This window comes from Prunus persica, chromosome G8 (genome assembly GCF_000346465.2).
Source record: "Prunus persica cultivar Lovell chromosome G8, Prunus_persica_NCBIv2, whole genome shotgun sequence".
Taxonomy (NCBI): Eukaryota; Viridiplantae; Streptophyta; class Magnoliopsida; order Rosales; family Rosaceae; genus Prunus; species Prunus persica.
Window position 1 is genome coordinate 21,681,168 of NC_034016.1, and position 22,924 is coordinate 21,704,091.

At 37.0% G+C, this 22,924-nt stretch overlaps 3 protein-coding genes across 3 annotated transcripts; 1 reads left to right on the forward strand and 2 right to left on the reverse strand.

Moving 5' to 3' along the window:
* Positions 7,803–11,730, forward strand: LOC18768495 (protein TRANSPORT INHIBITOR RESPONSE 1). Its single transcript, XM_007201661.2, has 3 exons — positions 7,803–8,529; positions 9,828–10,320; positions 10,469–11,730. The coding sequence occupies exons 1-3, from the start codon at positions 8,066–8,068 to the stop codon at positions 11,264–11,266; spliced, it is 1,755 nt and encodes a 584-aa protein (XP_007201723.1). The 5' UTR covers positions 7,803–8,065; the 3' UTR covers positions 11,267–11,730.
* On the reverse strand, positions 13,938–15,394 carry LOC18766785 (rRNA-processing protein FYV7). Its single transcript, XM_007199313.2, has 3 exons — positions 15,040–15,394; positions 14,702–14,805; positions 13,938–14,542 (listed from the first exon to the last, which is right to left on the reverse strand). The coding sequence occupies exons 1-3, from the start codon at positions 15,230–15,232 to the stop codon at positions 14,159–14,161; spliced, it is 681 nt and encodes a 226-aa protein (XP_007199375.1). The 5' UTR covers positions 15,233–15,394; the 3' UTR covers positions 13,938–14,158.
* Positions 15,993–17,785, reverse strand: LOC18768838 (bidirectional sugar transporter SWEET9). The gene is made up of 6 exons (XM_007200176.2): positions 17,606–17,785; positions 17,374–17,410; positions 17,051–17,261; positions 16,797–16,958; positions 16,582–16,701; positions 15,993–16,480 (listed from the first exon to the last, which is right to left on the reverse strand). The coding sequence occupies exons 1-6, from the start codon at positions 17,652–17,654 to the stop codon at positions 16,205–16,207; spliced, it is 855 nt and encodes a 284-aa protein (XP_007200238.1). The 5' UTR covers positions 17,655–17,785; the 3' UTR covers positions 15,993–16,204.

A 22,924-nucleotide genomic window follows, 5' to 3' on the forward strand; every position in this document is an offset into this window, starting at 1 on the left:
GAAAAGCAACTCATAACCTGCTTTTAAAAGTTGTTGTCAAGAGACAACTGTTTTTAAAATAATCAGGATATTTTATTTTTACTAAATATCTTAAACAACTTAAATTTAAAGTGAAGTAGGTTTTTGACCACCAACAAAAAAAAAAAAGCAATCCCAAACAAGGGTGGTGCCTTGCAACTTTATGTGCTTCCACTTTTACCCTAAGTGAATTATTATTATTTTGATAAAAGAGTTAATAGTTTAAATTAGGTTTATTTATAACAATGCCTTCCAAAACTACGATTAAAGCTCACTTTTATCATTTGGCTTATTCAAACTTGTGTGTAAAGAGACGAGTTCACTACCTTCACCAACAACAAGACCTCTTATTCAAGCCTCTTCTTTGAATTACTATACTAAACAAACTGTAACTAACAAGGATAAGAGTGTAGGTAGGTGCAAGAATTGACAAAACACAGACATATTCGCAAAATATTAAGGCTCTGTTTGGTATCCTATTCAAAAAAGTAAATTAAAAAACTATGATTCTTTTTAAAAACATGAATTTTCAAATGGGAATTTTAAGATCTAAAAACTTGTTTGGTATTAAACTCCAAATTAATTTTAAGATCTAAAAAAATTGAAATTAAAATCAGAAATAAGAAACCCTAGATTCCAAATTGAAATTAACAAGAGAGAGAGAGAGAGAGAGAGAGAGAGAGAATCTCACTTTTTTTTTGTTTTTAATAATGAAGGTGTTTTTGAGTTTTTCTTGGGTTTGAGTTTTCAAAAATGGGCCTACCAAACGGATTTTTATGAGTTTGGACTTAAAATCTGTTTTTGAGTTTATGAAATTAGATCCAAATAAAATACCAAACAGACCCTAAAAAATTCATTTGGATTATGCTAGTTAGTGAGGACAATAAGTCTGTCATCTTGAACACGAGTTTGAATCCTCTCATCCAAATTTACTAGTAAGGTAAAATAATTATAGGACCATAGTGGGTCACACACATTATAAAGATGGGCCTCACTCTTTGGATATCAATATCAGGCCCTTGCGCATATAAGAACCAAACCCAAATGTCACAAAAATTGGTCCCCATTTCCAATTGGCGAACCTTTCATCCTTTGGATTTGCATATAAGAACCAAACCCAAATGTCACAAAAATTGGTCCCCAATCCTCTGAATCTGGATTGGACAGAGAGAGAGAGAGAGAGAGAGAGAGAGAGAAATCCCTTGAATTAGTGGTCCACTCTTAGTTGGACCATTAATGGCTAAAAGTATACGTACGTAGATTAATCAATGAAGTAGAGCCATCAGATCAATTGGGGGTTCAAGTTTTAACCATCAGGATTCTCAGGACCACGACACCTATAGGCTGTATATAGTGGCTGTATATAGTATTTAAAGTTTCAACCAGAAAAGTGACATAAACTGCTCAAAAACCTACAGATGGAACTGATAATAACTCACAAAGTTATAACATCTTGGTGTGAGGTCTCACCAACAAGCTACAAGCCACCCATCATCAGCATTAAATTTAGATATTTACTAATATATTCATTCTTAACATTAATAATATAAATAAATTCTATATTATTTAATTTTTACAAATAAACTCAAAAAATAACAGCTGGTTCTATTGAATTTAATTTTGATTATTAAATTACTTTGATGTCCTGTTGATTTTTTTGGATTTTTTTTAAATGAGGTTTTGAAGTTGGGCTTGTTTTGAAAAATCGATGGTAGTTTTGTAATTTATAAGAAATTAAAAGCCTCTTTGTTATGTTGTAAATGAATTTTAAGTGTATTTCTAAAGTCCATTTCATATAGAATTATTTTATAACTTAGACCCTTATATTAAGTATAACAGTGAACCACCCTTCACTTCTGAGTACCTGAATTTTATTTCGTGCCCACAGAGACTGATAGTTGTGGGATGACAAAAAGGAGGGGGTTTATAATTAATCCTGCGGTCGCTCACACTATATATATTTAACAAATCAAATCATTAAAACCGATTATATTTTATACAAGACAATACATATCTGGCTATTGACCATTGGCTAATTTTTTTCTTCTCATTAAACCCATCAGCTCAAGCGTGCTGGGGGGGGGGGCCGAATCTTAATTTGTCCTGTTGTAGACAAACTAAGCAGAGAAAGTTTCTAGGAAGGCTGCCGATAGAACATGGTGCCGCTACTTTTCTTGGTAAGACCTACACATCCAAGCAGTACTTTATTTCTACGCATGATTGATTGTGCATGTCAACTAAATATTAAGTCAGCTACGAGCTGTATCCGATTGTTTAGCATACAATTAGATTAGATTGGGCATTTATTGTACTTAAACAAGTTTTTGAGATATGTTATCGACAGTCAGTTGTATGTAATTTGCGTGAAGAATTCATGTACATATTCATTAACAACTGAAAATTCTTTTACGCTTTCGCACACACGATGATGTTTTCGAAAATGTTTTACTTACGTGATTGTTGTTAGAATCTCCATACATCTGTTGGTCAAGCCAGTTGGTAATATGCTACTCCTACTAGGAACACAATTTTTGTCTTAACCCAGCGGAAAACGACGGCTTCCATTTTTATTTTATAAGGATGGATGGCAGTTGATGATTACTTACTATTATTCTTTTCTTCAACAAATCCCTAACCCACATTTTAATCGTGTATCTGTTTATATCAACGAAATTAGGTAAAATTATACCCACTACGCCATCTGTCAACGCGCATGATAATTCCGAAAAATTAGGTTAAATTCCAATTTATTTATCTTTCCTTTTTTTCAAAAACCTGCCGCCCCCATAAGACGTAACTGTAGAATACCACGTTTCCCTTAGGAAAATGATAACGATAATGATAAAGGCAGTCAAGTCAACAATTTAGATTAAAGAAGAGATAACGATCAGCCAATCCGATAAGGCCACGTAAGTACTTGTACACCTAAAAAGGAAAGCAGGGAAAAGGCCTTTCGTCGGTGAGAGATAGAGAGCACAGCATACAACTGATAAGCCAGGGATTGTCTCAACAAAGACTCTAAAATCTGGTGTTACTTTTCTAATAAAGTTAGCTTCCTTGATGAGTTGTTTCTTGCGTCAAAACCGCAGATAAGAGAGAGAGAGAGAGAGGGGAAAAGGTTGTGTCTGTCACTCGAGTTTTTGATTGGACAGTGCAGGCCGGCACTAGGGCAGGTAGACTTTGGCCACCCTCTCTAGTAGTGATCCAGCCAGCTCTTGTTTCGTAGGGGCCCCTACGATTGTTGGGCTTTTGGGCTTCGACTGCTTACTGTTTTGCTTTGCTTTATGCGTTACCTTACAACATGGGTAAATAGTACTACCATAAGTGGCGGACCTGTGCAGGCGCAAAGAGGTGCACTTGCATTTCCGTTCGTCGGAAAATTCCATAAAAGATGTTGGAGTTGCACATGTAGAGACGCACACAAGTTGGTCGATGAAATGTGCAAATGGCTTGGGCGCAGCGCGCGCTTCTTGTTTTTTTATTTTATTTTATTTTTTTTATAACAAAGCCTGGTTAAAACGACGTCGTTTTGGACCAGGCTTTAAAATAAAAAAAATAAAAAAAAGGAACACGTTTATATGGACACGGGTTGATAATTTTGATTCGTACGAAGACAGAGATGAAGTTTTCTGTTTTGCAGTCAATCTACGATCTTTTAGTCTGCCAGATTTCCCCCATATTTTTGTGGCTAGGCAGTATAGCTATCTCTTCTGTATATGTAGTGTATCCGAGTATCTGATTTTACTGAAACCCAAGATTTAGGATCTTTGTCAAATATGGTGGTCACTCCATTGGAATTAGTTTCTTGTAAACATAAAGATCTTGGTGACCCATTCTGTTAGATTTTCAGCAAATATCAAAGCCTGCTGATTTCAATTTTAAAGCTTGGGCAATATCACAAATATTCAACTTCCAAGATTTGATTTTCCAAGCTAGGAAGAACCCTCGGTGCTTATTTCCTAGCCATATCGTGCTCCCTCTCCTCTTTCTTAGCTGCCTCCGTGGCCGGCACCAGCCAACCAACATGGTAGAATTTGATAAACATATGGCAATACTACCTCTCCTCAACATCCCCTACTGTTGTGATTATCTTTTTATGCTAAGTGTTTTGTGATGCTCACTCCTAATTACTTATATAGAGTATGTTAAAAATGAACTGTTGGTGTTGATGATGATAGCGATAAATTGCATCTCGGCTAAAAAATTTCTGGGTCCGCTGCTGACTACCACCATTAGGTTAAGGTGGGGTCACACACACTGCGTACTTTGTTCATTTCATAAATCACTCAATAGTCGGAAATGCTATAGCGAAGAGTTTAGAATGAGGAGGTTATTTAAGGGGTTCAATCTCACCATCAACAAATGTGAGGAAATCAATAGACTTAAATATTTTAAATAGTTTGACGATGAGATTGAACTCCTTAAATAAGATCCTCATTGTAGAAACTACCCTAAATAGCGGAGTTTATGAATTGCTTTCAAACTGGGTCAGTAGTGCTAGTGCACTACACATAAATATATACTTCCAAGTTCCAACTAATTCGGAATACATAAAGTAGTTTCACTAATCGTTAGTTAGCTTTTGATTTAGTGATATTTGTCTATACAAGGAGATTTTAAGTTCAACTTACATGAATAACGAAAATGAAAACTCTACCATTTGTCCCAAAAAAACAAAAACTCTTCATAAAATGATGTATAGTAAGCAAACAATATATGCATAGTTTTTATGTGGATTCTCCTGATTAGGGAGAGTTGTGTACCCATCTTATCCACCTTTATGTGAATTTTTAATTTTGTCAAGCTGTGGTCAACAAAAGTTTGCCAAATTTCGTCTATCTGATGCTCACAGTATATAGGTCTAAGGCCAGCCACCCCTCTAGCTACAAGCTTGAGTTTTCAGCTACATGCATATCATTATCACATAAAGGCATACTGTTCCACACTTTTGAAGTAATTGCACATGAGAGAGAGAGAGAGAGAGAGAGAGAGAGAGAGCTTTGCTTAATGATAAGATAAAGACTCTTCCACTAATAAGATTGCCAATATGAATGAACAACGTCAATTAACAAATCGAACTCAGGTTCCCATCACGTGCTGGGTGTTATCTATGATAGGAATCACTTGATGGGCAAAGAAGTCGTAGGCATCATTCATGGCTTTCAATTACACTAAAGTTTCAATTAATTTAGACCCCAATTGGATTGGATCTCCATAATTGAAATCATGTCCTTTGGGCTCTTGTTGCCATTGACTCCTCCTTATTTCGATGCTCTTTACGCATTTTATTTCTGAATAAACTAGTGATTTCGTGTTCAAATTCTCATGATATATTGATAGTGTGCGTGATAATATAACTCGTGAGATGATCGTATAAGAAAACAATACCTTAAAATATAAATAAATAAATAAATAAACAATGACTAATGTATAACTTTATGTGCCAGCATGCATTTAGCTGAGCTGTCACAACTTCGATTTGCCCATATCATAGTACTATTTTTGTATTAAATGTTTTCTCTAATCATCGACATTGAAGGTGGTGAAGAATATGATATATTTTTTTTTTTTTTTGCACAATTTATAACTCCTCCTAGAATTCGTAGAGAAAACATTTTGAAATGAATAGGTGGGCGGTCTTCCTGCAAAAATTATACACACACAGAGCAAGTCCAAGCCATTCCACTCGAGAAGAAGAGAGATTCCCGGAGAACCATGCGTGGGGTTAATAATTAAATCCTCTCATTTTTAATTAATCAATTATTTTTTATATCTTAATCACGATTTTTCACCAATAAACAATCAACTTTACGTGCAGGCCAACTCAGCTCACCATTTAATTATTCCATTAAAAAAAATTAATTAACTGATTAAGACTTAAGTTTCTGAGCGATATTTCAATTTAAATTTTTTTTCCAAAACGCTTTTTGCTGTTTTTATTATATAATATCGAAATCGAGTAGAGACAAGCTTTAACCAACGGTTGAGATATTCGCTTCTCAAGCACTAAATCTGGGCCGTTGATTTTAAATCAACATAAAAAGGGACAGGTCTATCGAGTCCATGCTGAGGCAGTGGATCCCAATAATACCATGTCCTTTTCAAACTGGCAATAGTACCCCTCATTTGTGTGGAACGAAGGTAGCTGGGTTGGGTGTGATCTAAAGAGGGCAAGTTCGTACTCTCAATTTTATAAATTTTTGTGATGGCCCCATGTAAAAATGTACGTACCCGGCCCTCGGTGAAACTGTGCTTTTTTACCGTTTATGGTCCCAAAATTTAATTACCTGCATGAGCTTTCATGGGTCCATGTGTAAATTACCATCTCACCGTACACTGTAAAAAAGCCACATCGTAATCGTATGGTCTGATTAAGATGCAACGTGCAGTTGTTTTTAGTACATTTGAACTATTTCTCTGCCCATCATGACCTTTCAATTGGATAATAAGTGAGGCTATAATTACCAATATTATTATATCATTCTTCAATTTCACTTTTGTAGCAGTTTATCCAATTTTTACTTTTGCTCTTTTTGCATTTCATTTTGACGATTTTGCAATCTGAGGATGCATTTATTTTCGATCAAATTGTTTGGTTACCATATCGCTAGTAAAATAAGAAACAAGTCCACCACATAAATAATATTTACGTGTAAGATAAATTATGTAAATAATATGTGTATTATTCGTGAAAAAAATACATATGTATATATATATATGCAGTGACGAAGCTAAATTTTTTCAAATGTTGTCAATTATTTCATAATAGACGTTAAATCATGAGGAACTATATGGAAGGGTAAGGGTCATAACAACTTCATGTCTACGTACATTAATATATTTGGGATAAAAACGCTTAATTTATGTATATATATATATATGTGAAATTATTAATTATGCTAGTTACTAACCGTCTATTATTATTATTCAGCTAAAAAAGACAGGTTTGTTTGAAAGTGATTATGAATAACCTAATAATCATTTATATAGAAAATCATTAAGCGATTTTAAGTAATTTTATAAAAAATCTCTTATAATTATTTAAAATAATTATATAGAGAAACACGTGAAAATACTTCTCTGCATGAATGATTTTGGACCTCACATAAGCACTTTCAAACTATCCAGTGTACTTATCCTCACAATTTTGGAATCTAGATTCAAATTTCTGCCTACCCTATGTGATCTTTCTTATTGATAGGCGAACATTACCGCACTGGATCATTGTAAATTGGTAACTCTAGCTTTCTTCTTGTCAAAAAACAAAATATACACTGATACGTGGTGTTGTTAGAATTAAACAGTCACACATGATTGGACGGCCATGATGTCATGATAACCAGGGGACTTCACATCAAATCATTCCTTATTATTTTAACCTTTTATTAACTCCGCTACCCCATTAAACGTGGTCCCCACAATATTACTCTCCCACAGATCCAGCCGTGCAATGCGAATCATGAGATTCCCCTTACACTACCCATTCCGGTACACATGACAACACTTTACCTCAACCCATTCCTTCTCGTCCTCCTCAATTTCTCCCGATAATACCGCGACACAACGAGATGCTCCAAACTCTCGTCGTTTTGATATACACCCGGCTCCACCCCCTTACGTACACCCGTTTTCTGCGGCTGCCCTTGGTCGCCCAGCGGATAAGACCACCCCACTGCCACCGCGCAATCCAACGGCTCTCACCTTCCACTTGACACGTGTCGCCATCGTAGGGTGAATCAGCATCAGTCGCACAGAAGCCCACCATGCGATTTAACCCTGGTTAAACTCTAACCTCACCCAGCGCAACATAAAAACCTTATCCTCTTTCTCTTTCTCTTTCTCACTTCTCTCTCTCTATCTCTTCTGCAAGTCTGCAACGAATAAGCTCGTTAATGGAGTCTCAGATCTAATCTAAACGACACACAAACTCAGTATATCTATCTATTTCGTCTCTCTTTATCTCTTTCGCTATTTTTATAGCTGCTTCAAATCCGAAGCACTCCCAGAACGACGTCATTTTAGTAATTTTCCAGTTTGAGCTGTGGGAATGCTGAAAATGGCGAACTCGTTCCCAGAGGAGGTGCTAGAACACGTGTTCTCGTTCATACAGTCGGACTCGGACCGGAACTCGATCTCGATGGTGTGCAAGTCGTGGTACGAGATCGAGCGATGGTGCAGGAGGAGAATATTCATCGGGAACTGCTACGCCGTGAGCCCTAGGATGATGATCAGACGGTTCCCAGACATTAGATCCATCGAGCTTAAAGGGAAGCCTCACTTCGCCGACTTTAATCTGGTCCCTGAAGGCTGGGGTGGCTATGTCCACCCCTGGATCGCCGCCATGGCTGATGCCTACCCTTGGCTTGAGGAGATCAAGCTCAAGAGGATGGTTGTCACCGACGAGACCCTGGAGCTGATTGCCAAGTCTTTCAAGAATTTCAAGCTCCTTGTGCTTTCGTCTTGCGAGGGGTTCAGTACTGATGGCCTTGCCGCCATTGCTGCCAATTGCAGGTTTCTCTCTCTCTTTCTGTGCATTTGCTTTGCACTGTGTTTGGTTTGGTTTGGTTGTGATATGGGTGCTTCAGCTTTGCTTGTTCTGTTTTACTCTAGCAGTCAATTTTGGGTTCGATTTGTATGTTTGTTTTGTTTTTGAACTCTTTTGGGGTTCTTTTAGGCTGCTAGGAAGAAGTAAGAGAAAGAAAAGCATTAAAGTTTGGATCTTTCGGTTTGTTAGGGAAATTAGTGAACTTTCTTCACCCGGATTTTACTGCTTGAGCACTTAAGCTGGGGTTGCTTGAGTTTAAGTTTCCATTTTTGGCCAGGCCTCAAATAGTAAAATACCCACGATTTAAAAATCTTACAATTTCTTGGCTTTTTCCTACATTTCAACCAAGACTTTGTATTTAAGATATTTGCTCTGCGTTCTACTTGTTGGTTGTTGTGGTGTTAAGTGGTTAATATGAGTGAAGGTGTAAAGACATCTGATTTGGTTTGTTTTCTGCTGCACATTGTTGCCTTTGATGGCAGCGTGCAGTAGTTACCGTACATTTTTGTTTGTCTCGCATAGATATTTTCCCATTTTTGGGTTATCCCAGTTCATTACCATACTTAGTTCTGTATATATATATATATATATATATATTAAAATTATTAGTGATTGGAAACGAATGGATCTCCTGCTACTTGTTCTGGCTTCCTTATTTTCTGCTTTTATTTCTTATAGATCTGACTGGGACATCTTGTTGTGTGAACGGTTAATGTTCAAATTGTTGTTAAGAGCACTTGGGTTTCTCTTTTTTTTAGGCTACTTTGCTTGTTATGGACTGTTGTAATGTGAGGTTCTTTTCAAATTTTGTATTCTAACTCTTTGGACGGTGCGGATGTGTTTTGGTTCTTTCCACTAGTTTCTCTTCTTCTTTGCTACTCAAAGAATCTTTTGATCTGATTTCTTGTTTTTTAGCTTTTGCTTTTGGGAGATATGTTGTTTTCACTTGAGAATGCTGGAATTGGAAGGAAATGTGAACTTTTGTGCGATGATGGTTCAGTGGGAACATCAAACTAGTGAAAAATACATGACTTACTTTTCTTGTGAACTTAGGTTTGTAGAAAAGTTAAACCAATATAATAGTCTAGTCACTGTCGGTTACTGATGGTGATGAGCTGGTAATTTTAATCAGGAATCTAGTTTTCATGGTTTTGTTTTGTTTTATCCTATTGCTTTATTTAGTGAAACTCTTCTTTTTTTGCTCAGATTGTGAAATGTCTATACGTTGTCTTTATCAGTGCACCCTTTCACCTTGTTGATGCAGGAATCTGCGGGAGCTGGACTTGCATGAGAGCGATGTGGAGGACCTGAGTGGGCATTGGCTCAGCCATTTCCCTGATACGTACACATCACTTGTTTCCCTTAACATTGCCTGCTTAGGGTCTGAGTTTAGTTTCTCTTCTCTGGAGCGCCTGGTGGGTAGGTGTCCCAATCTGAAGAGTCTCCGGCTCAATCGCGCTGTGCCTCTTGACAGGCTAGCCAATCTACTTCACCGGGCACCTCAGCTGGTTGAGTTAGGCACAGGGGCCTACTCAGCTGAGTTGCGGCCTGATCTCTTCTCAAACCTAGCAGGTTCGCTCTCGGGATGCAAGGAACTCGAGAGCCTATCTGGGTTTTGGGATGTGGTCCCAGCATATCTTCCAGCTATTTATTCTATCTGCCCCGGGCTGACATCACTAAATTTGAGTTATGCCACTATTCCAAGTCCCGATCTTATAAAGCTTGTTAGCCAATGTCCAAATCTGCAGCGCCTTTGGGTATGTCCCATCTTATTTGATGTTTTCAACCTCATATGCCTTTAATTCAATTTTAATCCTCCTTAGGTCCAAGGGTCAGATGCTTACAGATGCAAATAAGTTCCAATTGGTAATTCCATTTTGTAGCTAATTAAGGATATGACTGCAGGTATTGGATTACATTGAAGATGTTGGCCTTGATGCCCTGGCAGTATCTTGCAAAGATCTACGAGAATTAAGGGTGTTTCCATCAGATCCGTTTGTAGTGGAACCAAATGTGTTGTTGACAGAGCAGGGCCTCATATCTGTTTCTGAGGGCTGTCCAAAGCTCCAGTCAGTTCTGTACTTCTGCCGGCAAATGTCTAATGATGCACTAATCACCATTGCAAGGAATCAACCTAACTTTACATGTTTTCGTCTTTGTATAATTGAGCCCCGAACTCCAGACTACCTTACCCTTGAGCCACTTGATGTGGGTTTTGGGGCCATTGTTGAGCACTGCAAGGATCTCCGGCGGTTGTCTGTCTCCGGTCTACTAACTGATCGTGCGTTTGAGTATATTGGAACACATGGAAAAAAGTTGGAGATGCTTTCTCTGGCCTTTGCTGGAGATAGTGACTTGGGGCTTCATCATGTATTGTCTGGGTGTGAGAATCTACGGAAACTGGAGATTAGGGACTGTCCTTTCGGTGATAAGGCTCTTTTGGCCAATGCTGCAAAGCTGGAGACAATGCGATCCCTTTGGATGTCTTCTTGCTCAGTGAGTTATGGAGCATGTAAGCTGCTAGGTCAGAAGTTGCCGAGGCTTAATGTTGAAGTTATAGATGAGAGGGGGCACCCGGAGTCCAGGCCGGAGAGCTGTCCTGTTGAGAAGCTCTACATTTATAGGTCCGTCGCTGGTCCAAGGTTTGACATGCCTGGCTTTGTTTGGACCATGGATGAAGATTCTGCAGTGAGGGTTACTTGACACTTGCGTTGAGACACCCACGGATTCAAACCCTTGATATGTCTTGCATGGGGGGCATAGCAGGTACATGCTTAATATATGGTACTCAATTGTTTCGCATTTAAATTCATCAGTAGCTTAATATAGATGCAGCTCTGATTGGAGTGGAAGCGGGGTAGAGGGAGGTATACAGAGGCTCAAGAGCTCGATTGCCATTCATTTTACCATTGGCTGAGCTATGGGATACCAGTTAGACTAATAAAGAGATTTAAGCTCCTGTTGTTGTTGTTGTTGTTATATGTATTGAACAGAGTTGTTAATTTTATTCGGCATAGCCACCACCATGTATACCAGCTGCAGACTTTTGCATGTTTATGCATTTATGTGGCCCTCTTTTTTCAACAGGAAGTAATTGCCATGTGGACCCATTTGTATCATTGTTAACCTTCGATCTCAGCAAATAAAGCTTCAAATTTTAATATTTATCATGTAGATTTAGTTGGTTTTGTGAAAGATGGATTAGATTGTGGTTGGATTGGATTGGGTCGCTGCTGAAATGTATGAAGGAAATGTTGTTGAAAGCTCTCTGAGTTTGAGGACCTCTTCATGCGTTCTTCTTGCAGTTGCACGAAAGGGCCGATTGTTCTGCCAACAATTTTCTTACATTACATATTACACTACACTAAGATAATTATTGACATTTTGAGTAATCATTGTTGTGAGATTTCCAAACAACCATACCATAGGGTGGTTGGGTAAATAATATGAAAGAGAAATGACATTTCACTCATAGGTTTTTATATCTTTACATCTCAGCAAACCCAAAAGAGAGAGAATAATTGAAGGGTAGAAAAAAGAAAGGTAAAAAAGGCAGTTGGGTAGAAAAAGCAAGCTCCTTTGGTAAAATGTATGTATGCTGAGTTGGCAAGCTTTTAATGTTATTGCGTAGAGAGAGAGAGAGAGAGAGAGAGAGAGAGAGAGACCTCGACTTTTGAGCCACGTGATAGATTCGGTGACATTGGAGGGTATCCACAACTTTTTGCTTCATTCACGCTCTCTTTTCTAGCCCACACCACCACCTGATGACCCCGCAAGAGCAAGCAACCCAAGAACACTCCTTATTTAAGCCCTTTGAATATCAGATAGATTTCCACAGTAATTAATTAAATTAAAAGAAAATATGAGATAATATAATAAGACAACCCCAACACACAGAGACAGAGAGAGAGAGAGCGCAAAAAAAGATAACATGGACAGAGAGATTGAAAACAACTTAACAGACCACCCCCCCCGCCCCACCACGTACTGAAAAACTGACTCCAAAAAGAAAAGGAAAGAAAAAAAAAAAGAAAAAGAGTTGGTGAATGACTGAGCAGAGCTGAGATGAGATGAGAATTGAGTGTGGTGTGGAATGTGGGGCAATCAAATTTGCAGACACTTTATTGGTTGATGATGGCCACACGTTTGAGGGTATTGATGATCATCATCATTTTTATTCTCTCCTCCTCCTCCTCCTCCTTCCTTACCATAGTTCTTTTGCTGATTTCGTCACTCACTCACTCTGATTTTACTGTTTCACCCCCCAACCTCACCTATATCATCATGATATATCAAAGTAAACTCACTCACTGACTCGTACTGTATGTATCATTATAAAGAGAGTTAAAGTTGTGCAATCCTTCAGTGTGTCCTGCCTTGGCCCCAGCTCTCTCTCTCTCTCTCTCTCTCTCTCTCTCTCTCTCTCTCAGTTAAAGTTTGTACCAAATAAGTGAACCTGCATTGTACAATTCAGATCCTTATTGCCCAACAACAAAAATGAGGATGAAACTTAATTATCAGTTCCCCAACAACCCCCCAAAACTAAACAAAAATGAAAACATAATCAAGGATTAAGATCTTAGTTTCAAATATCATATTCTGCTAATCCAACTTCATCATATCATATCATCGACTATTAAGAAAAAGAAAAAGAAAACCTTTTTAGCAGATTTCTGTGGGGGCAGAATATGGGTTCCCGACAATGCCAAGGCCAGTAAAGAAATGGGCTAGACTTAGTTTGGGAAATCGGCATGGATATGGAACCAAACTTGGACTTTTAAGTACAAGTAGACCCCAAAATACTTGGACTCCGAAGAAGATCCGGGAGCAAGCCTTATAGTGTTGGATGCTAAATTCTTGGTTTCTAAGACATACTAGAACTTTCCCAGAAGATGTCATTCTTTCCTTCACCCTTTTGGCTGATAAATAATTGTTGCCGAGGAGGCTCAAGCTTTGAAGTTAGGTCATGGGCAAGTTGGTTTGCTCAGAACAACATGAAGGCAGTTTGCATCTTATGGGACTTCTAATGCCACTTGATATAGCTCTCGTACTCTCATGTTCATCATTAAACCACGTCCGAAGTACTCTGTAATTGCTGTGCATCGCATCCGCTGACAATTTTTCTTGATTAAACATTTCGGCACTGGTTCGTGTGCTTGTGTGTGTGATTATATGCCTGAGGCTGGTTCGATCAAATTGTATCAGCTAGATGAGTGTTTATAAGCGTTTTTGTTTAGAACCATGGTGTTAACTGATAAAATGTAGCCTATGTTTGTCCTTCAGTAATAAACAAGGGTTTTTTCATTTCAACTTTTGAGGCATTAGTTTTCGAAACTTTTAATCCTCTCCCAAAAGAGAGTTATGCTTGGCAAAATAATTGAAATCAATAAGCATTTAAATGGTCATAGCCAATGCTGAAAAGAACTACCAGAACAATAATCTGTAGATAGAACATATTTGGCACCTTAACCATATCAAAATGGTTTTACATTTGCTTGAGGAACTGGAATTGCCCTTATCAAGGTTAGTTGAGAAGTAATTCAATGAGCAACATTACAATTATCCAAAAATCAAACATTTCGAAAATTTCACAAACTATGTTTGCTTTGCAGAACCTTGAAGAGTCTCCAAAAGATGTTCAATTCTGTACTTCATAACAGGCTGACCTTTATGCGTTTTCTTAAGCATCTTCCCCCTCACAGACTTCCTCCGAGCTTCGGCCTTCTCTCGTTCTTCCTTCTTTGCCTGAATAATCGCATCCCTCTCCCTTCTTGCTTTCTCTTCCTCTTCATGCTTCTTCTCATACACTTCTATTAAATTACGAGCACCATACCTCTTTTTCTTGTTGTTATTCTTACTCCTCTTACCACCATCTTCGGTTTCGTTCTCCTTCTTACTACCATCTTCAGTTTCATTGTGCTTCTTACCACCATTTTCAGTTTCACTCTCCTTATCACCGTGTTCAAATTCATTCTCTTCCTGTACCAGCCACCAAAAAGATAAATGAAATAAAATTTCAAGCTGCAAATTGTGTTTCACAAAAAGGATTTCAATTGGTTTATTATATTATTTACAATGCTAATCTTGTCTCAATCTGTTTCTGAAGAAGAGGCAATGAAACATTGCTAAAAATCAAACCTCAAGGGGTCTTATAGCCAATGGAAGATTGCTCTGCTGTTGCTTCAGTGACTTCTTATACTTGTTCACATACTTGGAATTCTTGTAAAACTCCTTTTGCTTCTCTGACAGAAAACACAACCAAACCTGTTTGTTAGAATCATTATAAATATGGCAAAATACAAGGGAGTGGTCATAAGTTTCATGTATATAGATCCTTCCCAGCAAGAAAAAAGTAAAAGAGGATCATATAAACAGGAAAACATTGAAACAGAAACAGAGAAAAACTAAAACCCGAGTAAAGAGCAAATATTTAACAAAGTAGAATGAAAATGCAATTAAAGGAGAGGGCTTTATACTTATCAAAGCAGGATTGAAGTAGCTGCTGCTATTTGATTTGGCATTAGCGAAGGCCTCGAGTGAAAGGCCTTGCCCACCCATTCTCCTCATGTTCTTCTTCTTCTTCTTCATGCTATCCTTCTTTTTGTTGATCGATGTCGAGCCGTTGAATTTCTCCCTGTTTCCTTCGTCTTTTGGGTATCGGTTCTTCATGACGGAAAGGAATTGGGAAAATATTGAGAAACTGATGCAGAAATACGGCAAATTCGGCCAAAACGGTGAGGAAGATTAATGACTAAAGCGGAGGAATTGGAAACCCTAATTTGCAGGATTGGCAAAAGTGCTTTAGTGCAACTGTGCAAGGCGGGACTCGTAGATATTTTTTTTCTTTCAGGGACTCGTAGATATTATTCTTATTTAATTAATAATTTTAATTTTTAATGTTTGTATTAATTAATGATATTTTTTGGTATTTTGAATGTTTTACCCTTCTTTACCTTTTGCTTTATATATATAGATAAAATAAGTAGAAAGCGAAGTATAGTAAAAAGAAAAACATCTATTGGTATTTTGCTTTCTAACAGTTGAAAAAGATACAATCTTCGAAATCCTCCATACTCTTCATTGATAAAATAAGTTAATTAGTCATAAAAGAAAAGGACTTCATTTGAGTGGTTAAACTCATAAAATTAGCATGATGAAGCGATATGATAGTTGGACTTGGAGTTAAGTTTTTCTCTTTATAAACGAATGCATGATCTCTCATTGGGGAACTTCCAAATTTGAAGAATGTAATTGTCGCAAGTGATTGAATTCATGTAGTAGGAAGATAGATAGATAAATTCTCAAGCATCCATTGGATTAGATTGTCATTTTTGTTTCGCTACAATTGTGATTAGACTATATTTTCTCGCTTCTATTTCTAGTATTCATTCATTCTGGTAGGAAAGCCCACATGTAAGATTAAACCAAATAAGGTATGAGCAAGGGAAAAAGACAATCATGGAGAAATAGAATGTCAATATGATGTCTACCGTTCGATTCCCTCCAATATCTGTTATAGAAAATAAAAATATATTTAAAAAAAACCCTATGCTAATTGGCAATATCTCCATAGTGCCCCTTTGCCAACCCTAGGCAATCACGTAATTGATTCACTTGGCTCATTTGGTCTAGTCTAGGTGATCACACAATTGATTCATTTGGCTCAGCAGCAGCTGCATCTCCAGCCCTTCTATCATTTGTCATGCTCTCTGTTGACTGATTCTCCTCAGCTTCAGAACTCTTCTTTGTGTCCTCTGTTTTCAATTGACTGTCACTTGCTACAATGTCATTTACTGCAACCACATTTGGTATCTGATTGAGGCTAAATTCTGGTAACATAGATTTCTTTGAGTTCTTGAACATCAGATACATAATCATCTGCGCTAACCCGAATGCGAAACCGAGGATGTTTGGTGCCTAAACATGAAAGAAAACAAGGCAGATAGATTTAAAACTTGGGCAAATTATATTGCATTATATATTGTGTTTCTGCATGTATATATAATGACAAGTTTTACCGCTATGAACAAATCCCTCACTAGAAGGCCATAGAAGAACCACATTACAGCACAGAGAGTTAAGCAGAATGACAAAGGGAAGGACATGAACTCCACACTCCTCGTTCTAATAACTAGCCTCTGAAAAGTATAGCAGGAGATAATCAATTGTGTGTTTAGATCTGTCAAGAATATAGTGTTTGATTTGGCATGAAATAAATAAGCAATATTGTTACCATTATACTCAGAGGAGCAGCAAACACACAGACAGAGAACACAACACTAATCCACCCAACAACTTTAATCCGCAGAAAATGATTTGGAATTAGGTAGGTGCTCAATACGATCACACCATAAACCCCCACATTAAAAAGGACAAGAAGCTTTGCTGTGTAAATCTGCAAAACCATAAAAAATTAAAGATGAACAAGAAATGAATATCTTATAGGTAGAAAGAAGAGAGAGCATTATAAATTTAGAAAGTATGTACCCTGGTTTTTGCTGGTGCATAAATCATGTACATTACAAGGTAACTGGTTTCTATGATGCAACCAACGGAGTTGATGGTGATGAGCATAAAAGCATTGGTCTTGAGGAAGGCATAGTAGAGCATAAGCATGGCGCTAAACAGAGCCACCGAATAAGGTATGGACTGGAACCCTTCTGTTGATTTTTTCTTGAAAATTCTATAAAATGTTGGCCTATAAAATAAAATAAAAGGCAGTGCAAAAAGTTAGATAACAATTACATATGATACATGAACTCCCATATGTGCATGAAGGAGACAGAGAGAGAGAGAGAGAGAGAGATTACAGTGGCGCTAGGTACACCATGAAGGCCACGATGTTACCTGTCAAAATGAAAAACAGAGGAAGAGAGAGAGAGAGAGAGAGAGAGAGAGAGAATTTAGAATTGAAAACCAAGTGAAAATTGAAAAGAAAAAAGAACCCAATTATTAATACCAAAAGGGGGAGGGGTGGTGGGTGGTGTGTATGGTGGGCGCCGGGGTTGAGAGGAGGTAGAGCTGTGTAGCTATGGTACCTACCTAGAATACCAAAAACAGAGGCCAAGAGGAAAGCATCAGGGGCTGCCATTCTCAGGGTGAAGCTCTTTTAACTCCTAAGGAGTATGTGAGGATTTGAGGGGCACTCCAAAGACTCAAAGAGGTTGCTCTAATTGTTGCATTGTGTGCCTTTATATAGGAGAGCAGAAGTGGAAAGAAGACCCAAGAAAAAAGAAACAGAGTTGAGCTTAGTGTTGGAAACTGAGAGTTGGAGCTAGCTATGAACAAACTGTATATTTGATGTGTTGTGGGCAAAGAGTTAATGAGGTTCCTCCTCGAACCCTTCAAGCTTATATTACTAGTTTTGATGTTGAATTGGGAAAAATGAGCAGCTAGCCTAGCCTAGCCTAGCCTAGCTAATAGCTTGAGCCATTAGGTTACGTGAAGCAAAGGTCGACCAAAATGGATATCTGATAGGCCACACCACAAAGCAGCCGTTACGTTTAAAGGGCTTTATGCAAATGTATTTTCATGTATTGTACGCAGAATATGCAGTGTGTGTGTGTTTATAAAGCTTTTGGTTGCCTGCCAATTGGCAATTGGCAATTGGACTGTCTGTCTTTAGCTTACTCTACTGTGTCTTGTTCTTTTTACACATGTTTTTCTTTCCCTAGGTAATCATAATCAATGAGGACAACTACAAGCAATTAGCCACAAGATTAAGACACTCTTAGCTTAGTACTAAAGGATAACCATAATTAGGTGTGAACAAATTGCCAGCCACATTTAGAATTGTAGCATCAAGGGCTAGCTATAAATAAACTCTTCTTAGTCATCCTCTGTTTCATAATAGATATTTTTTTGGGGACGAAAGCGTAATAGATGTTGAAAAAGCCAGCGAGCACCATTTCTTGAAATGCTACTTGCTCACTTGGTGCTTGCCAGACAACGATGCTACTTAAATGGAAAATGCAGAAATGTGAAGCAGTTATTTTCTATGCCCTGGCAAGTTTTGTACCAATTTATTTCCTTTTTCCGATTTATTTTCGCATAAACTTTTGTGAGCGGCCATGCATGCTATGCTTGTACAACTTTTGTGTTCAGTTATGGGCATTGGGCTTACCATATATGATATCTCGTTCATTCCTCTTCTGTGGTGAAGTTAATTTTCAAATATGGATGTATGTGTATAAATATAGTTTTCTTACGCTTTCCGCTTATGGGTTGGTCTTTCTTGATTTGCTTTGTAATCTAGTGCATATGCAGTGGCCCTGGAACAAACTGAAATTGCAACAGAAGGGGCGGCCTATTGCATAGGAAGTGTATATCTTTCTGTTTCTCATCTTTTTAGTTTGTTATGAAATGCAAATTTTTTATTATTATTTATTTTGCGAAGGAAATACTCCAATTAGGTAACTAGAACTATACTTGTTGGTTTTAGCAAGCAAGTTTGAGTTGACATTTGTAACCACTTATTATAGTCTTTATAAGTCTCGGCGGTTTTACTAGATTGGTTTGGATTGAGCACATGGTGGTCCACGTAAGCTTGACCTTTTGTTAACTTGGGCTCTAATTTAAATTAGTTTTTGCCCAAAACAAAACCTAGCGAACACAAGGAACAACTTTAAATATGTTTAGGTTTAGGTTAAAAGACAAGCACGGTAACAACCACAAGCGCATTGTGTGTCACAGCACATTAATTCCAGACCATGTTTCACTTCTCCATCAAATCCTCTTTTCTGCAACCGCTATTTATTTATATATTTAACAAACGAAACACAACAATTAGTTAGTTGGATTGTTATTAGTCTGTTTCAATTGACTTTTAATTAAATAGCAGTTCTATACGAGCCCTTAATGCAAATTATGGCAAAAGAAACAGAAAAACTCATAAACAAGTACTTACACGAATTCACAAGAAGTAGGATACAGAGAAATAAAATGGTGAAACAAGCTTAGAAATCCTATGCATACTTTTTTCTTCGTAAACTCCATTTGATCTCAAAAACATCAAGCAATATTTCAACATTAAGCAATGCTCTGTGAAAGTTGTCAAGACGTGTCATAAATAGGGTTAAAGGGAAATTTGATTATTTAAAATGGTCAAGAGGCTCTCAATCAAGGTTTGGATTGAGCCATAAGCATAAGCATAAGTCTCAGTCATTTTACTAGTTTGGTTTGGATTGAGCCACATGGTGGAGCACGTGAGCTCGACCTTCTGTTAAGTTGGGCTCTGATTTAAATTAGTTTTTGCCCAAACAAAACCTAACGATCTGATAATATATTATCAATCAAAATATCTTCTAAGCATTGCTAGTTTGGTTTGTTTAAGAGAAAGAGAAGAGTCTGACCGAAAAAAAAGAAAAAGAAAAAAAGAAAGAGAAGAGGTAAATTAATGTAGGTAACTTCCATAAGTTGGTGGGTCTACACTACACATAGCAAACCAACTTCGTTTGAGCAGGAATATGAATATTACTTGCAAGTTGGCCGGGGAAAGACAAGTATTTCCCTAACTAGCATATGAAATATAAAGGCGATTGTGGACCTAGTAATAACTAAGGTCTAAAATATTGATGGTTTTGGAAATATTAGTAGTCTAAAAATACAGAAATTTTAATGGAAACATCGGGATATTATCAATATTGATAAAAATTGAATAAAAACTACTGAAATTATAAGAAAAACTTGGAAATTTTTCTTGAAATTTTGGAGGTGTTTATTTAGTCAATTATCTATTAATTTATCACAAAAAATTGGAAGAAAATGCATTGCATGATGGGTTTAACTGATTTAAATTAATTATATAGCGAGCTGATAAATACTACGAGTGTAGAAAATATGTAGTAATTAATGAAAGAACATTAAACACACCACAATCATTTATTTATAATGATTTACTACAGTATTTTACACATTTATACATTGCATGGTAAGATACATGAGTGACTTAGTACACATAGAGTTCCTATAAGATTCAAATTTTAGTTATTTACACTACACCTCCTGAGGTTTTCAGTTTTTTCACAAATCTTCTTGACGTTTTAGAAATTACAAGAACACCCCCGAAGTTTTAAATTATTTTCACAAAACTCCTTTTCATTTATTTTTCATCCAAAGATTGATGATTTTATACGAAAAAATTCTCCAAATAACAAAGTTGGCCTTTGAGATTTGATTGCATATACTAATTTTGTCATTTGCATAAGTTTTTTTTTTCAATAAAATCATCGATTTTTGAACAATCAATCAACGAAAAGGGGTTTTGTGAAAACAAACTGAAATCTCAAGGGGTGTTCGTGTAATTTTTGAGACATGAGAGGATTTTATGAAACCACAAGAAACCTTAGGGGGTGTTAGTGTAAATGTTGGGAGCAAATAATTCGGCTTCCAATCATGAGACGCCATATGGACAAGAAGAATATCTCCTAGGTCAATCAATTGAGCCCATTTATTTGGCAAATTAATTGATACTAAAAATATGGATATTATATTTATTTTAAAGAGATAATATGACCAATTAAGATATTATCCTTATTTGGAGATATCATCATCAAATTACGAGATTTGATTGGGATCAAATCCCAAATGGACTCAATCTCTACAATTTGGGGAAAGAATAAATTCTTTCCCAATATGAGTTTATTCTTTAGGGTTTAGATTCTTTGAAAAATCCTAGATGCCTAGAGCCCTATAAATACATGGCTTCATTCAACACTCAAGGTAATATGAATTCTAAACATAGTCCTCAAACCCTACAAAAATACTCAAAGTTCTCCACTCTTTCTCTCCCATAGCCGATGTGTTGAAGAATATAAGTTCCACATCGGAAACTTGACTAAATAAAATAAAATATATAATGAATGGTTCCACTACTAATATTACCGAGACCTTTTGTAATAAAACCCCACACCTACTGGGCTTTGTAGGTGGTTAAGTTGGGGACAATATATGTGTTGTTAGTAGTGGGCCGCTGGCCCGTCTATCTGAAATTTAACATGGTATCAGAGCGGGTTGATTGACTGTGCCTGAATTAGGCCTTTACCTTTACCCAATATGTGGTGTTCACAGGTTGAGCTTGAATGTTTACCCCTACCCTTTACCCAATACGTGGTGTTCACGTGTTGGGATTGAATGATTGACTCCGATGTGGACTTGGCTCCACGTGTGGCTCACTATGTAGTGGTCCCACGTGAGGGGGCTTGTTGAAGAATATAAGTCTCACATCGGAAACTTGACTAAATAAAATACAATATATAATGAATGGTTCCACTATTAATATTACCGAGGCCTTTTGTGATAAAATCCCACACCTACTGGACTTTGTAGGTGGTTAAGTTGGAGACAATATCGGTGTTGTTAGTATTGGGCTACTGGCCCGTCTCTTTAAATTTAACACGATGGCACCGTCAGTGCTGCCGGCAATATCTTTCTCATCTCTCCATATTTTCATACACAGCCCTGCCCACCACATAAGGCTCCGGTCACCCGGTTCTCCCCGTAGAGAAAACACCGAACCCCTTTTTAGCTATTGTTTCTCCTAGATACAACACCCCCCGAGTGTGGTCTATTTACTTCGGTCTTTTTTACAGGAACCGAGGAAGAGAGAAGGAAGATTAAAGGTTGAAGAATCCACAAGAGAATATTCTCCCGTAAGAATATTTGCACAGACAGTAAATAACTCTTCAAAATTTTCATTGTCTTCATCATCTCCATATTATCGATATTATAACGATATTATAGCAATATTTTGGCCAAATATTATTGAAGTGTGAGAGAAACTATCGACGTTGATATTATCGATATTTATACGATATGTGTATGGATACGTTCCAAAATATTATTGACCAGAAAAAATGATAATATTCTCAATATTGCATAGATATTATTGATATTTTAGGCTATAGTCACAATGCACAACAAAACAAAGTAAACAGAGATAAAATAGCAATGATAAGCTATTAGCAATTTGGCATCGGTTAAGATTTGGATTTAATTAGCTGAACCTGATTATGATAGAACTTGAAATTTAAATGCTGTTAATTAGTGTAGAGGACAAAAACAAATTGCATTTGTCATTTAAAAAAAAAAAAATCCATTGAACATATATAAGGAAAGAGTTGACAGAACGGTTGGTACTTTCCCTCATAATATTGCACACAGTGGCGGAGCCACTTATAAGCCTGGAGTAGTCCTATCCCAACCCCCACAATATATATATATATATATATATATATATATTATCTCTCTACTATTATATTATATATACAAGATAGAATTAGTACTAAACAACTTATAATTGAAGTTAAAATTTCTCTAAAATAAATTAGACATGAATAAATTAGAAATATTTAACTCTAGACA